General features: G+C 40.3%; 1 protein-coding gene across 5 annotated transcripts in view; it reads left to right on the top strand.

Moving 5' to 3' along the window:
• SPMIP6 (sperm microtubule inner protein 6) overlaps positions 1-16,059 on the top strand; it is a 49,143-nt gene that overhangs the window by 29,459 nt on the left and 3,625 nt on the right. The window contains exons 2-5 of one of the 5 annotated variants that reach the window (XM_020966977.2): positions 10,574-10,721; positions 12,714-12,826; positions 14,655-14,730; positions 15,181-15,247. In XM_020966977.2, the coding sequence (XP_020822636.2) occupies positions 10,574-10,721; positions 12,714-12,826; positions 14,655-14,730; positions 15,181-15,247 (404 nt within the window). Of the gene's footprint in view, positions 1-10,573; positions 10,722-12,713; positions 12,827-14,053; positions 14,207-14,654; positions 14,731-15,180; positions 15,386-16,059 lie in introns of those variants that run through there. The other 4 variants (XM_020966975.2, XM_020966976.2, XM_020966980.2 and 1 more) reach the window with 4 other exon arrangements.

Genomic DNA, 16,059 nt, shown 5'->3' with positions numbered 1-16,059 from the left:
TGGAAAGCACTCCATCTATTTATGCTTGAACCCTCTACTGTTAAATTTTTCTTATATATTTTGTTGTTGCATCATTCTCATTTCCAAATATATCCCTCCCATCAAGTCTTCCTTTCTAACAAAAAGTTTTAAAAAGAAAAAGAGGGGAAAACAATTTATTAAAATTAAACAGCAAGCTTAGCATGCTCTTCAGATTTGCAGATGATATAAAACTGGGAGAGATAACTAATGCACTAGGTGTCAGAGTCAAGATATAAAAGGATCTTGACAGTAAAGAAGTTAGAGATGCATAAAATGAAATTTAATAGGGATATATAAGATCTTATAATTGGATTCAAGAAATTGTCTTCACAAGTAAAAGATGGTTAGAAGAAAGTTTATTTTTCTCTTCTTAATTTGACAAACACCAAATAAAATGAGCATTTCCATATACTCAGTAGAACATAAAAAGAGGATTCTACATGAAATTACAGGTATCTGTTATGTACAGCTTGCAATTTAAAAAAAAAAATTTAAGAAATTCAACATGTAACTTTCAAAGCCATGCTCTTTTACAGTAATTCTTTCTGGCCTTCCTTCTGTTCCCCCTTCTATGTATTAAAAAAAGATGCTTTAACAACTCTTTTTTCTTTCTTTTCTTTTTTATTATTTCCCTTATCTTATCCCTGTTCCTATCTCCCCTCTTATTAAGAAGGAGAATTAGGAAAAAGAAAAAGAAAGCTCTTGTAATAAATATGCATAGCCAAGCAAAACCAAATTCCTTCATTAACCATGTCTGAAAATATGTCTTATTCTTCATCTCGAGTCTATCATCTCTTTGTCAGTAGATGGGTTGTGTGCATCATAATCAGTTCTTTGGAATTATGGTTGGACATTCATTTCAACAAAATTCTTAAGCCTTTACAAGTTGTCTCCACATTATCGTATTTATTTTTTTCTCCTGGTTTTGCTCACTTCAATCTTCATCAGTTCATATGAGTCTTCTCAGGTTTCTCTGAAATCATCTATTTCATGATTTATTATGGCAGGTTGTAGTTTTCTATTAAAACAGCCTTGGGGTTTTAGTGGACTGCAAGCGAAATATGAATCAAGTGTATTATATGGCCACCCCAAAAAGCTAATATGATCTCAGACTACATTAAGGGAGACACAGATAACAGGAAGAGGAAGGTAATAGCCCCTCTGTACTCTGACCAGGTCAGACCATATATGGGACACTGCATTGAATTATTGGCACTACACCTTAGAAAGAATGTGGATAAGGTAAAGAGTGTCAGTGGAGAACAACTGGAATGGTGAAGTGATTCAAACTGATGCCTTATAGGGATTAGTTAAAGGAACGGTGGATTTTTAGCCTGCATAAAAGACCACTGAGGCAACACAGTTTTCTTCAAGTATTTGAAAGGTTGTATTATGGAAGAGGGAGAACTAGAATTGTTCAGATTACCCCAGAAGGTAGAACTCAGAGCAATAGGAGGAAGTTGTAAATAGGCAAATTTAGGCTTGAGGTCAGGAAAAGCTTCTAACTGACAAAATTATTAATCAAATGGCTATTTGAGGACCATGGGGAAATTACATAAGAGCTGTTGTTCATACCTTGTAGAAAGATAGACTCCTTGAGTTTTACTTCATGAGGTAAAGAAGAATCACTAAAGGCAGGACGCTCTGCTTTGAGGTATTAGTAACTGTTGAGAACTGAGCAGCTATAGGAAGAGATGGACAGAAGTAGCAGGAAAGTAGCTTAGGAGGAGTCACAAGCAAGTGGGGACAAAAGACAGAAGGCTTTGAGCAGAGACAGCTGACTCTAGCTTCTTTTCTGGGAACTTGCTGATTAGAAGAGAGGCATTGCTTAGCTGATTGGCTGGAGAAAGGTTGGAACAGCTACTGGATGCTTATTGGAAGACAACAGAATTCTGGTACTGTGTGAAGAACTATTGAGGCTTATTGCTCTTTCATGTTATCTACAGGCTGAGAGGCAACCTTTCAGGGATACCTCTCTGCTTTGAGAGGGAGAAAAAAAGCTTTTATATCTGTCTTGCTAAAAGCTGTGCTTTGCTGCAAGAAGAGGATTGGAGCTAATCTGCCATTTGCAGATCTGAGGAGCTTGGCAGTTGTCTGGCTTAAGGCAGCTGCTTGTCACTATCATAGTGTAATACTTTCTCAGTACCCTATTAAGAGTGGCTGTGAACTAAAAAAGCTTCATCCATAGAAGAAGATTGGCTTTGCCCAGCAGGGGTGTGTCAAAGACTAGAAGAGATGCAACTAGCAGAGAAGCAGCTTTGTGTGGTACAGATTGTTCCTGACAGGACCAAGGACTTCAGGACCTGTAATCCAGAGTTGTGTGTTGCTCTGGACATGTGGATGTCTATATTATGTGTCCCCCTGCTAGTTTTCTATAAGTGTGTGTTCATTCTCTCCCCAAAATATTGTATACATTGGTGGGAAAGTGTGACAGGTTTATGGGTGGATGATAATGTTTTGATTATTCCTGCTTTTATCTTCTATTGAGTAAAATCCATAATTATCTCTGCTTTTGCTTTCTATTAAGTGTTATGATTGCTCCTGCTTTTGCCTTATCATTAAGTAAATGTTTTATGCTTGAGTAAATGGCGTCATGGTGACTAATTTTGCGCAAATGGGACACCAATGTGCACAAATCACACCAATGGGGGCTCAGATGCTATAGTGGTGAATAGTGGTCATAGCTGTAGTTAATCTCCCTTCTACGGGGGAAGGGAACCAGACTTTTCATTGTGCAAGCAATTTGAAGTGAATGAACCAATTCACAAAGAGGGCAAATGCATGCCACATTAAACACCATACCCACAGACTATGCCCATGCTATACTGTTAAATCTCTTCATTTTACAGATGAGGAAACAGGTGTTCAGAACAGTAGAATAGTCTGTCCGAGGTCATAAATTTACCACTGTGACATGGTGAGCTGGTTTAAATCCATGCCAAAACCCTAGAAATATTGGTTAGGTATGAATATTCTAGTATTTTGTTTTCTACTTTCTCATGAAATCCATGTCTTCCCTTGGAAACTCTAAATATATTATTCCATAACCCAAATATAAGTAGTTCTCCCTCAATCCAGTGAGTCCCAGCTCCTGCATGGACTGTTGGGCCATAAATTTCAGATCTTTCCTATAAAAAAAAAAGGATAATTATAATTTTCAATCCATTGTCTAGCATGCATTCTTTGGTCTCCATTGTTGCTCCTGCATAATGTCCTATGAGTTAACCCTAAATATATGCTTAATAAATGTTTTATTCATTCATTTATATACCTAAATTTGTTCAGCCATTCCCCAATTAATGGGTACCCATTTGGTTTCTTGTTCTTTGCTACAATTAAAAACAGTTGCTATAAATATTTTTGTACCTATAGGATCTTTCACTCTTTCTTTAGTTTCTTCAAGGCCTATAGACCTAACATTGGTATCACTAGATCATAGTTTAGTGACTTTGAGGGCATTGTTCCAAACTGATTTCCATAATGAATCAGTTTCCCAGCTCCACCAAAAATACATTCACAAGCCTCTTCTCCCACATCCCCTCTAACAATTGCCATTTTCCTTTTTGTCAACTTTTCCCATCTTATGGGAGTCAGGTGGAACTTCAGAGTTATTTTAATTTATATTTCTCTAATGGTAATATGGGGCATTTTTTCATATGGCAGTGGATAACTTGTAATTCTTGCTCTAAGAACTGCCTTTTCATGTCTTTGGCCATTTCCCCATTGGGAAATGGCTCCTGTTCTTATACTCCTGGTCTTATAATTTTGAATATCTTGGATGTGAGACTTTTATCAGAGCAACTTTCTGCAAAGATTTTTTTTTCCAAGTTAATTGTTTCTCTTCTAATTTTAACTGCACTGAGTTTGGCTGTGCAAAAATGTTTTATTTTTAGTTAATCAAAATTGTCCATTTTATCCTCCTCAATCCTCCCTATCTCTTGTTTTAAATGGTCATGAATTCTTCCTCTATTTGTTGTTGCAAAAGGTTTGTCCTCTTTTCTTGTTCCTCTCATTTTTATGTGATATGACCTTTTATGTCAAAGTCCTGTATCCATTTGGAGTTTATCTTTAAACACAGAGTGAGATGATGCTTTCGAATTTCTCAGCAGCTTTTGTCAAATAGTCTTTACTCCAGTAGTTGGGGGTTTGGGGTTTATCAAACATTATGCTATTACATTAATTTGATTCTGTATTTCATAGATCTAATCTGTTCCACCAATTGACTTTTCTATTTTTTTAATCAGTACTAAATCATTTTGATAATTACTGCTTTAAAATATAGTTTAAAATCTGCTATTTCTAGGGTCCCTTCCTTTCCACTTTTTTTTTCATCATTTTCCCTTAATATTCTTGAACTTCAGTTCCTCCAGATGAGTTTAATTTTTCCTCCTAGCTTCAGAAAATAATCCTTTGGTAGTTTGGTATGTCCTTGAATAAGAAATTAATTTAGATAATTCTTATTATTGTCATTTTTATTATATTAGCTCAGGCTACCCATGAGTATTTAATATTTCTCTAGTGATTTAGGTCTGTCTTTATTCCTGGAAATGTTCTGTAGTTATATTCACATAGTACCTGTTGGTATTTTTAAATGTCTTACATGTTCTTTATTTTGAATGGAATTTCTCCTTCTATCTCTTTCTGTTGCATTTTATTAGTAATATACAGAAATGGTGGTGATTTATGGAAACTTATTTTATATCCTGCAACTTTGCTTAAGTTTTTAATTTTAGGGTTTCTTGAATCATCTCTGACCATCATATCATCTGCAACAAAAAAAGAGAGAGATTTGTTTCCTCTTTGCCTATACTTATTCACTCAATTCCATTTTCATCTTATTGGTATAGCTAGCATTTCTAGCACTGTATCAAGGTAATGGTGCTAATTATAGACATCTTTACCCCTGATTTTCTCAGAAAGGCCTTTCTCCATTAACTATATTCCAATATAGTTCTCCAATAATTATATTCTTCACTCTTGGTTTTAGATGGATTTTGTTGTTTTCCAGTTATTTTTCGGTTACGTCCAACTCTTCATGACCCCTTTTGGGGTTTTCTTAGCAAAGATGCTGGAATGGTTTGCCATTTCCTTTTCCAGCCCATTTTTACAGATGAGGAAACTGAGGCAAACAGGGGTAAGTTATTTGCCCAGGGTCACACAACTTGTAAGTATCTGAGGGCAGATTTGAACTCTGGAAGATGAGTCTTCCTGACTCCAGGCCCAGCACTTTATCCACTGTGCCAAGCCACCTAGCTACCCTGTAATATATTAAGAACATATCTAAACATTCCTATGATTTTCAGGTTTTTTTAAAACAAAAATGGGTATTAAATTTTGTCAAAAAAAATTTCAGCATCTATTGATATAATCATGTGATTATTATTTTTGTTATTAATTGGTCTATTATATCTGTATTTTGCCTTATCTTGAACCAACCTTGTATTTCTAGCATAAACACAAGCTGGTCATAGGACATGCTCTCTTAAATATGTTTTTGAAGATTCTTTGATAATATCTTATTTATTATTTTTACATTAATACTCAGAAACATTGGTCTATAGATGTCTTTTTTCTGTGCCATCTCTCTCTGATTTAGGAATCAAGACCATATTTGTGACATGGAAGGAGTTTGAAGAAGGATACCTTCCTTTCCTATTTTTGCAAACAGTTTATGTAATATTAGAATTAATTGTTCTTTGAATATTTGATACAATTTACTTGTAAATCCATTTAGCTCTGGAATTTCTACCCTGTGGGAGCTCATTTGTAACTTATTCAATTATTTTTCTAAAATTGGATTATTTAAATTCTCTATTTTTTATTTTCCTAATCTGAATATTTTATATTTTTATAAATATTCATTTATTTCTTCATCTGAGTAATCAGTTTTGTTGGCATATACTTGGGCAAAATAATTTTAGATAATTTTCTTAATTTTATCTTCAACTGTGAATTTTCCTTTTTCTTTTTTGACACCAATCATTTATTTTTCCTCTATCTTTTGAAAAACCAGACTAGCTATTTATCTATTTCATCAATTTGTTTTTAATAGCTCCTAGTTTTATCTATTAATCCAATTTTATTTCAATTTTGTTAATCTTTTCCTTGATTTTCAGAATTTCCACTTTGGTATTTACTTTTACAGGTTTTTTGATTTGTTAGTGTCCTTGTTTTTTTAGTTGCAATACTCAGTTCAGATTCTATTTTTTCTGATTTTTGTTGATGAAATTGTTCAGCTATATAAATTTTCTCTCTATGGACTACTTTGGTTATATCTAAGCTAGTAAGTTTTCTTCTAATTTTTTTCTTTTATAGCATATATTTTTTCTTTTGTATTCTCTTAATCTGTAGTCTGTCACTTTTTTTTAAAATATATTTTGAGAGTAGCTAGATGGTGCAGTGGATAGAACTCTGACCCTGGAGTCAGAAGGACCTGAGTTCAAATGTGACCTCAGACACATGATACTAGCTGTGTGACCCTGGGCAAGTCACTTAACCCTGATTGCCTCACCAAAAAATAAAATAAAATATATTTTGACAACTATACTTCAATACAATTGGTTTTCTTAATCCTGTGTCTTTTATTTTGTACATTTTACAACATTAGTCTGAGAAAGGGATTCATAAGTTTCATCAGAATGTCAAAGGAGTCCATGACACAAAAAAGTTAAAAAAAAACCCCTCCTCTACAGCTTTCTTTTCATTTATTATAACTAGCTTCATTTCTTCCAGGTACCCTCATAGTCCTTGTACCCAAGCCATTTTCTTCTCTGAGGCTTTGCTTATATTTGTCTTTTGGGTTTTCTTAGACCCAGTGTATTTTTTCATAGTATTTGGTGTCTTACTTTGTTCACTCCTATCTCTAGCCTCAGTCCTTGATTTTCAATTTAGTGCTAGGGCCAGGCTCCACCCCTCCCACACTAGTGACAAGGTGGTGAGGCTTTATTTGGTCCTGACCTAACTCTCCTGGTTGCTGGCTTCCACTCTATGTGTCTAGACTCAGAACTTTGGCAAGCTTCGATGTCCCTTGTCAGAGTTCTTTGGTGGGAAGAATGTTTTGTAGCTATTGTTTTAACAATATAATCTTAAGTACCTTTGCCTTATAAGAGCTAATTGTGTTTATTGGTGGTCTTTTTTTTTCTTTTTTTTAATTTTTAGGCAACTGGGGTTAAGTGACTTACTCAGGGTCACACAGCTAGTAAGTATTACATGTCTGAGGTCAGATTTGAACTCAGGTCCTCTTGACTTCAGGGCCAGTGCTGTATCCACTGCACCACCTAGCTGCCCCTATTGGCCGTCTGTTAATGGAAAGCACACCCATGGCTCATGAACAATGGTGTTAGGAATGCAGACTCACAGGGTTACCTTTAGAACTCAACGTAGCAGCCACCCGTTTGGGGACCCAACCTTTTAGCATAAGTACAAGTTGAGGGCATTCTATAGGGAGTGCTATTTACATAATAGCAAAGGCAGGTCACTTGAAGCTTCCTAATAACTACTTACATTTCTCTGAATTAGAATGTTGCTATGCCTACATCCTAATTCATGTTCTGGTCAAGGTTCAGAGCTTTCCTCTCTAGCTAAGTGGATATCCTACCTGACCTTCCAAATAGCTAGAATTAACCAGAAATAACTAGAATTTTCTGTAGTGGGTCCCCTTTGACTATATTGCTTCATTGACAACCTTTCCCATGGTTAAGGTACCTTCCTCTGTTGGCACTGAATTGCTTGCTGAAGACTACTCCTCAGTGGTTTCCTCATATCTTCCATAGGTCATTCTTCCTTCTTTGTGAATATTAGCTTGATTAGCAGGGTTTCTTTCAGGCTATATGGCAGCTTTTATGGATTTTTGGTTTAACCTTTCATTAGTGGTATCCCAGATTCTTCCTCCTTCGTCTAAAGTTTTGAGAGGTAGATTATTCAATCAGGCTATGACTGGCTCTGCCTTCCAAAGTTCAATGGAAAGAATGCTGAATTTGGAAGCTCAGGACCTGAGTTCAAATTCCAGCTCTGACGCTTACTACTGTATGACCTTGGGTGAACCATAACCTTTCTGTTCCTCGGTTTTTCCCATCAGTAAAATAATGGGATTTGACTGAATGTCCTTGAAGGTCCCCTCTGGCTCAAGTTTTATGATCATTCCATTTTGTGTTATCAACCAAAGATCTTTTGTACATAAATGTCATTTTATTAGTATACTATTGAATTGTCTTGGTTAGAAGAAGGGACCCTGGGGCAGCTAGGTGGCTCAGTGGATAGAGCACTGGCCCTGGAGTCAGAAGGACCTGATTTCAAAACCAGCTTCCGACACATAACACTTACTAGTTGTGTGACTCTGGGCAAGTCACTTAACCCCAACTGCCACACAAGAAAACAAAAAAAAAAAAAGAGAGAGACCCAATGAGGGACTAGTCCTTAGATCATAAGCAGATACACTCTTTCTGGTTAGTTATAGAGAAGCATGCACAATATTCTCTGCCTGGTTTCAGTTGAACACAAGAACTTTAAGAAACTACTTTTTAACCATGAATGACTAAGGAGCTAGTACAGGGATATAATGAGACAGCTAGCTGGTCCAGTGGTTGGAATGCTAGAGCTGGAGTCGGGAAGGCTGAATGCAAAAACTGCCTCAGGCAGCTTACTAGCTGTCTGACCCTGGGCAACTCATTTAACCTCTGCCTCAGCTTTCTCATCTGTAAAAGGGGATAACAATAGCACTTACCTCCCAGGGTTGTCATAAGGATAAAATGAGATAATATCTGTAAAGAACTCTGCAAATCTTAAAATACTATATAAATACTAGCTATTATTATTGATGAAAAGTTTTCCAGTTGGCTGAGGAGCTAAAACAGTTTATGACTTAGCAAAAACTGAGATGAAACTGAGGATGCATATAAAAGATTCAAGGAAATGATTTCTCACTCTCTGCTCTAGTGACTGTGCTATTTTCTCATAGAACTCAGCTGCTACAGATACCAGCTCTGAGATTCAGATCTGATGACTCTCACAGACTGCCTCATCTCACTGATCACCTGGATACTCCCATCTCAGGATACTTATTCACCTAAGATCATAAAATAATACTCACAAAAGAAACAGAGTTGCCATGTGTTTGGGAGATAGAGCCTACTGCCCCTCCTCAACCTGGCAGCATCCAACAGTTCTCCTCACAAAGAAATAGGAGTGAGATGCGTTACTGGCTCAAATTTTTTGCAAGGAATTAATACTCATATCTTTTAAAACAGGCGAGAAGCCCAGTTCAAGTTCTCCTTTCAAAGCTCCCAACTCACACTGGTTCAGGGATGGGGGAGGCATCAGCCACCCAGAGAATCCACAGGGCTAGGTACCAGATCTAGTTATACTAGGCTTGATAGCATCACTCTGATTCTGTCCCAACTGCTTCTTCCTTGTTCACTTCAAGCTTAGTACTCTTTTTGAGAAACTCAAGGACTCTGTTCACAAAGCCTTATGGGTAATGTAGTTCCCCAGCTAAAGAAAGCAAGCAGGTCTGCCAGTCACAGGAGTGTTGCACCTACATTATCTCATTTGACCCTTAGCTCACTCTTGTTGTTTTGTTCAGTTGTGACCCGTTTTGGGGTTTTCTTGGCAAAGATACTGGAGTGGTTTGCCATTCCCTTCTCCAGCTCATTCTATAGATGAGGAAACTGAGCCAAACAGGGTTAAGTGACTTGCCCAGGGTCACACAGCTACTAAGTGTCTGAGGCTGGATTTGAACTCAGGTCTTCCTGACTCCAGGGCCAGTGCTCTATCCACTGTGCCACCTAGCTGCTCCTAAATACAGTACTCCAGATTTGGTCTGAACTGGGGCAGAGCCTGGCAGCGCCAGACCATTATCTTTCTCATTCCTGTCACTAGACTTCTATTTATGTCATGTCACACTGCTGATTCAGATGCAACAATTCATTAAATACTTCTGATGTTTTGGGTTTTTTCCACATGAATATTTTATCTTAAATCAGGCCTGCCCCATTCTATATTTGTGCAGCTGAGCTTTTGAACCCATATGTAGAACTTGGTGTATATCTTTACTAAATTCCAGTTTCTTAGTTCTAATTAACTATTCCAGTGTGTTCAGATGTTTAGCACTCCTAATTTTGACATCCAATATGTTGACTATCCCTAATGCTTTAGGAGGGTGGGCTGGGGGAGAGAACATTGAGGAGAAGGGGAGAGGTTTGGGGGTACTATAAGGAGACATTGGCAGAAGTTAGGAGTTGGGGTACTGGGAGGAGCAATGTGTGAGGATATTGAGAGAAAAAATACTTCAGAGAGTAGACTGGAAGGTAGTGCAAAGTTAGGAAGGGAATTCTAGGGGAACTGACAGCTGAGGCAGGAGAAAACAGTAAGGGGAGAGAGTTGAGATCAAAGTGTGACACTGTGGACTTTGGGCCAAAATAGTCTTGTGACCATAGGGCCTGGGAATTGACTTTCCTGCAGCCCCTTATGGGCCAGACAGCCTCTGTCTTTGGGTACAAAACCCCTTATTCACTCCTTATCATTCCTTCCTCTCTCTCCTGTTAACAATGTCCAGGGCCTCAAAAAACCCATGCTGGAGAACCATGTCGATCGGCAATGTTTGGAGAAAATGGTGAAGCGTGCTGTAGAGGAGTATAGCTACAAGGGTGCTGTGCCTGGAAACCCCTATTTGCCCCAGAAGTATTGGATTTCTGAACCTGAAGGTACCTATGGCCCTTGACTGAGCCACGTACCCTACCTGTTGAGAAGAACCTTGACTTTAGGTGAAGGGATCCCCTGACTCTTGTCCCAAGACAACCTCTCCCCACCAGAGAAGCATTTATTTATTGATTAAGTATCTCTCTCTGCCTTACATACATACCCCTCCCCACCCTATGTGCCCAGTGCTGACCAGAACTATATTGAGCAGGAAAGACAGAGTTAAAAACAAGGCCCATGACTTCAGGGGACTCACAGTCTGATGGGGGAGACAAGATACACACAGGAAATAAAAGACAAAACAGACGCAGTGTGATTAAAGGCTGAGAATATCAGTTTTCAGATTAGAGGAAGATCATTGATGGGATACAGGAAAGACTTCATGAAAAAAGATTTGAACTAGAACTTGGATTATTGAGTAGGGTTTGATTAGGTCAAGAAAGATTGGAGGAGAAAAAAATTGTTGGCCGCCAAGGGAATCTCTGGTCACATTAATAATTATCTAATCATCAAATTCAAAGGCCTTTATTCCATCTTCCTTGACTTTTCTGTGTTGTTTGATGCTATTAAACACCCCTTCATTCTTGAAACATTCCTCTCTTGACCTCTGTGATCCTGAATTCTTCTGATTCTCATCCAACCCATATAACTACTGCTCCTCTGTCTCCTTTCCCAGCTTCTCTCCACTCCCCTCATCTTATTTTTCTACTTCCTTTATGAATATAGTCATGCCTCAAGATTTTGTCTTCATTTGTCTATTGCTTTTCCTCTATAATTCCCTACCTTGGTTTACACATACACTGTCTTGACTTCGATTATTGGAGTCTATGTGGATGACTCTTGAATTTATATCTCCATCCTTGATTTCGCCGAAATGTCAAACCCACATTTCCAACGACTAGCTGGACATCACCTGGATGTCTCACTGGTCTAAAACAACCCACCATCTTCTCCCCTTCTGGCTTCCTTGTTTTAGGGATGACAGAATTTGCTCATTCATTTGGGTCCACAACTCTTTCCCATCCCTTATCACCAGCTCCCCTTCCCCATGTCCAAATAGTTTCCAAGTCCCGTTAACTCTTCTTCCCTTGTAATGGCTCTCATATTCACCCCTGCTAAAGTGAGGGTCATATTTGTAAGGGCCCCTCAATTTCAGAATGAAGAGTTTTAATTTATCTTATGTACAATAGGAAGCCATTTTAGGCAGGTAGTAGAGTAATCAGAGTGAAGTGCTTTTGGAAAATTACTTTGGGAGCTCTATGTAAGATGGCCAGGAAGGGTGGGGGGAGGGAGGGGAAATATGATGCAGGGAAATCCATTAGGAGGCTCTTGCAACAATCTCAGAAAGAATGGAAAAGAAAAGGAAAGAATGGATTCCAGAGACTTTTTAAAGGAAGAATCATAGGACTCAGTGACTGCAAGGTGGGATGGGGATATGGGACATGGGATATATGGAGGATGGGAGATGGGATGGGACAGGATGGGATAAAAGGGATTATAGCACAAAGTAGAAGACCCAAAAATGATTGAAATTTTTTTGAGCTTGGGGAACTTGAAAAATAGTGTTACCATTGGGGCGAGGGGAAGTAAAATGATTGGAGTCTAGACAGAGGATCTAACCACCTGTGGGAGTTGGGGAGAGGAGAAAGTAGGAACAGGCTTGGCTTGGGGACTAGATAGAGTATTCACAGGTCCCAAGGCCCCTGAAGAAAATATGTCTTCTGAGCTGAACACAGCTAAACTCTGTGTCTCTCTCGAGCCCTGTGACACCCCTGGAATTGAATCTTGTCCTGATCCCTCCTCACACCTGGATGGAGTCACTATTCCATGAGGACACCTAGCCTGAGAGGGTGTGGTTATTTATGATTGACTCCCAACCAGGAGAGGATCCAGAAGGGAGGCCTATTCTTGAGGCTGGAGCCCTGACTAGTGGTGGGGCAGTGGGGAATGACATGCTTTCTGTCTTTCCTCACCCCTACTCATCATGGCCTAACAAGAGAGATACAACCCAACCTTTATTAGTGGAGACAGGTATGCAACGTGGAGGACAGGACCATACCACAGCGCGGGTTGGAACAAATATACTACCTACCTCCCAAGACTGCCAAAGGTATCCCCTTCAACTGGCACAGCATGGGCAAGTATGGGGGTGGGAGGAGGGCAGGTTGGAGGGTTTGTACAGGTAATGTTTCCCTTCCCTCCCTCACTCAGGTCTCTACCTTCCACCCTGGCATCCATCATGCCTAAAACACCACCATTACAGCTTTTTCTTTCTTTGGGTTGCATGTTGCCCCCTCCCCAAGCTCCCCTTTTAAAAAAATACAAATTATAGAATCCTAGTACTAACACCATTGCCATCTATTGTCAATGTATCTATGGATGCAAGTCAATGCATTGCCTGAGCATCTCATCTGTGCAAGTCAATGTGCCCCATAGGTCCTATGGGAGACACGCAAGTGGATAAGATACAGTTCCTGCCCTCAAGGAGTTTATAGTCTAATTGGAAAATATTAAAAAACACTTTTCAAAGTTAACTAATAATACCAGACATGTTTTCAGTGCTAAATGAGAAGATACAAATATCAAGAGCATTTGAATTTCAGAGGGGGAAAGAGATTACCAAGAGGATAGGGATGTAGGGCTATAGGAAGAGGTGATATTTAACCTGGCACTTGACTGGCATGGGGAGTTAGTGGGCAAGGCTGGGCAGTAGACTGGTCAGTCAAGGGTTAACAAACACTTCAGTTTCCTCTTCAGAGAAGTGGATGTTCAGATGGTGGGATCAGGGCAGAGAAAAGGGAGAGGAAAAGACTGCCCAGTGGAGATTGTTGCTAAGTGGTTAGGTTAAAAGTTAGTAGTTGCTGAGCTCAAGAATGTGTACATGTTTTTCTGGATAGATAGTAAGCCTTTTGAGGACAGGAACTGTTTCATTTTTGTTGTGTCCACACCATAGTACCTGTCATATAGTAGGCAACTAATAACTGATTGTGGGACATCTGGGTTCTAGTGTCAGATCATGTGGGGGGGACGTGGGTGGCATGGACGTTCAAGAGAGGGAGGGGTGCATAGAGTTCACCCTAAGCAGTCTACCCAACTCTGAAAAGCACCTCATGCAGCTTTAGTGCCCTTTCCTGAGTGATCTAATGTGGGAATGGGAATGTTGAGAGTTAATCTGGATAGGGAAAGAGTATGGTACCTGGAGCCTCCCCTGCCTACCTCTTGGGGACCTTAGCCTTTCTCTCCATCCTGAAACCCAGAGGCCCCTCCCTCCCTGTGCCCTCTGTGACGCAAGCAGGATAGGCAATAGCCTGCTGTGACGTCAAGGGCAGTGAATGGGGGGAAGGCTTGGGGCCAGCCAAGGTGAGATCATTCTCAAAAGTAAAAGACAGAGATGGGTTTTGCTCCTGGAGCCTGCCAAAACCTAACATCAGAGAAAATGAAATATGGATCCATATTCCAAAATGTCCATCCCTCATTGAGAATGACAAAGGTGATGAAATCTGACAGAGAAAACCAACTCTGTTCTCAGAGAAATTCCAAGGGGAAAGGGCAAGGGTGGGGGGGAGTGGTGGTGGAAGTATATCCCACCCTCAAGCTTGTTCTAATGAAGGACTTAGACAGACACAGCCCAGAGGAGTTAGGGCAGGAAATGGGCCAGGATATAGTTACCCTAGGATGGAAGGGACAAAGAGAATGAATGGAGAAAGGTGAGGAGGGAAAGAGATACGAGGAGAGAGGATGGGAGATGTTGCTAGGAAACTAACTCTGAACACACAGAGAGAAAGTGAGGGGCACTAGAGAAGATTGGGAGCTGGAGGAGGGGCAGAATGGTCAGAGGGACTGCTGGGGCTATAGGAAGAAGGAAGTAGGAACCACATTGAGTCCTGGCCTTTGAATTTTTTCCCTGTGGAGTCTGAGGTTGCTCTTCTTTCTGTTAGGAAGCTGGAATGGAAACTGTGATTCGGGGAATGCCCTTGGACTATCCCCCCAAACCTGATCGCTTCAATAACTATGGTAATTGGCCATGAATACCGGTCTAAAGGCATGGATGGGTTAGGGAAATTCTGGGGTAATGAAGAGGTTATGTAACTCCCTACTCCCTTCTCCTCTGTTTGTCTACCTGCCTGTTGCTATAACTCTGCTTTTTTTTTTGCCTGTATTTATCTTTCTGTTCATGTCTCTTAATGCTGTGTCTCTCCCCTTTTTCCTTTCTGTCCCTGCCCACATCATCTCTGTCTCTCTGTGTCTTGCTCTCCATTAATCTCCCTCCACATCTCCATGATTCTGTCTCTTTCTGTCCATCTCCTGTGTCTGTATTCTTTCTGGATCTCTCTGTAATCTGTCTTTTCCATGTCTCTGGTCTTTCCTTCCATCTCTCTGTGTCTTTGGTCTCCCTTCTACTTCTTTGTGTCTCTCATTTCTTTTCTATTTCTCTCTTGCATATGGCTCTCTGTGCTCTGGCAGAGCGAGAGGTGGTGGTCAACATGCTGAACTCGCTATCCAGGAACCAGCTGCCATCCATCCGGCCAAGGTACACTGTACCTGGCCGTTTGCCATTCCAGGGATATGACAGCCCCTGCACAGGCCGACATTACTGCCTTCGAGGCATGGACTACTATGCCACAGGGGCGCCTAACAACGAGCGCCATCTGACCCAACCGACTGTAAGGTTCGAAGGGATCGTCTGGCTCTACCCTGCAGTGATTATCACTGTGGAGGAAATTCAGGGTGGCCTCACGCGGAGGAAAATTTGGAGGGTGGTGAACAAATTTGGGATTACATGGAACTAATAGGGGTGGATGAGAGGGTTTTGCATGGAGGCAGAAGAGCAGACAAGATGGCCTCGGCGGCCTTCCAACACCCCCAATCCTCTGTCTCTCTTCTATTCATGGTTAGCCCAGACTTACCCCTGTTTGCTCTGGGATGCCCAGCTTTGCCTTCCCAATCCAGTCCCAGGGAATCTCAGTTCCCCTCTCAAAGACACTGGAAGGAGAGGATATGGCTATAAAGATCTTCCAGCCTGGCTAGCTTCCCCTCTCCCTACCAGTCTTCCCTCCACTCTGACAAGTAGACACACCTGGGCCTGGAGGGCCCTGCAGTAAATTGAATCCCTACCCCTTAATACAAGTCCCCTCCTGGGGTGGGGATCTTGGGGAACTGGAGAACTCCAGAGAGCTTGGACCTGGATTCTAGCCCCACTTCTGGCACTGACTTGCTATGTGACCGCTGGAAGCAATGGTGTATTGGAAAGAGCATGAGATGGTATCAGTCCCAGCTCTGCTCCTTATTAGCTGAATGATATTGGGGAAAGTCATCTAATTTCTCTGACCTCATGTATAAAAT

This window comes from Phascolarctos cinereus, unplaced genomic scaffold, assembly GCF_003287225.1.
Source record: "Phascolarctos cinereus isolate Bilbo 61053 unplaced genomic scaffold, phaCin_HiC Scaffold_4;HRSCAF=312, whole genome shotgun sequence".
NCBI lineage: Eukaryota > Metazoa > Chordata > Mammalia > Diprotodontia > Phascolarctidae > Phascolarctos > Phascolarctos cinereus.
Note: the sequence above shows the minus strand (reverse complement) of the source record. Positions and strands in the feature narration are given on the sequence as shown.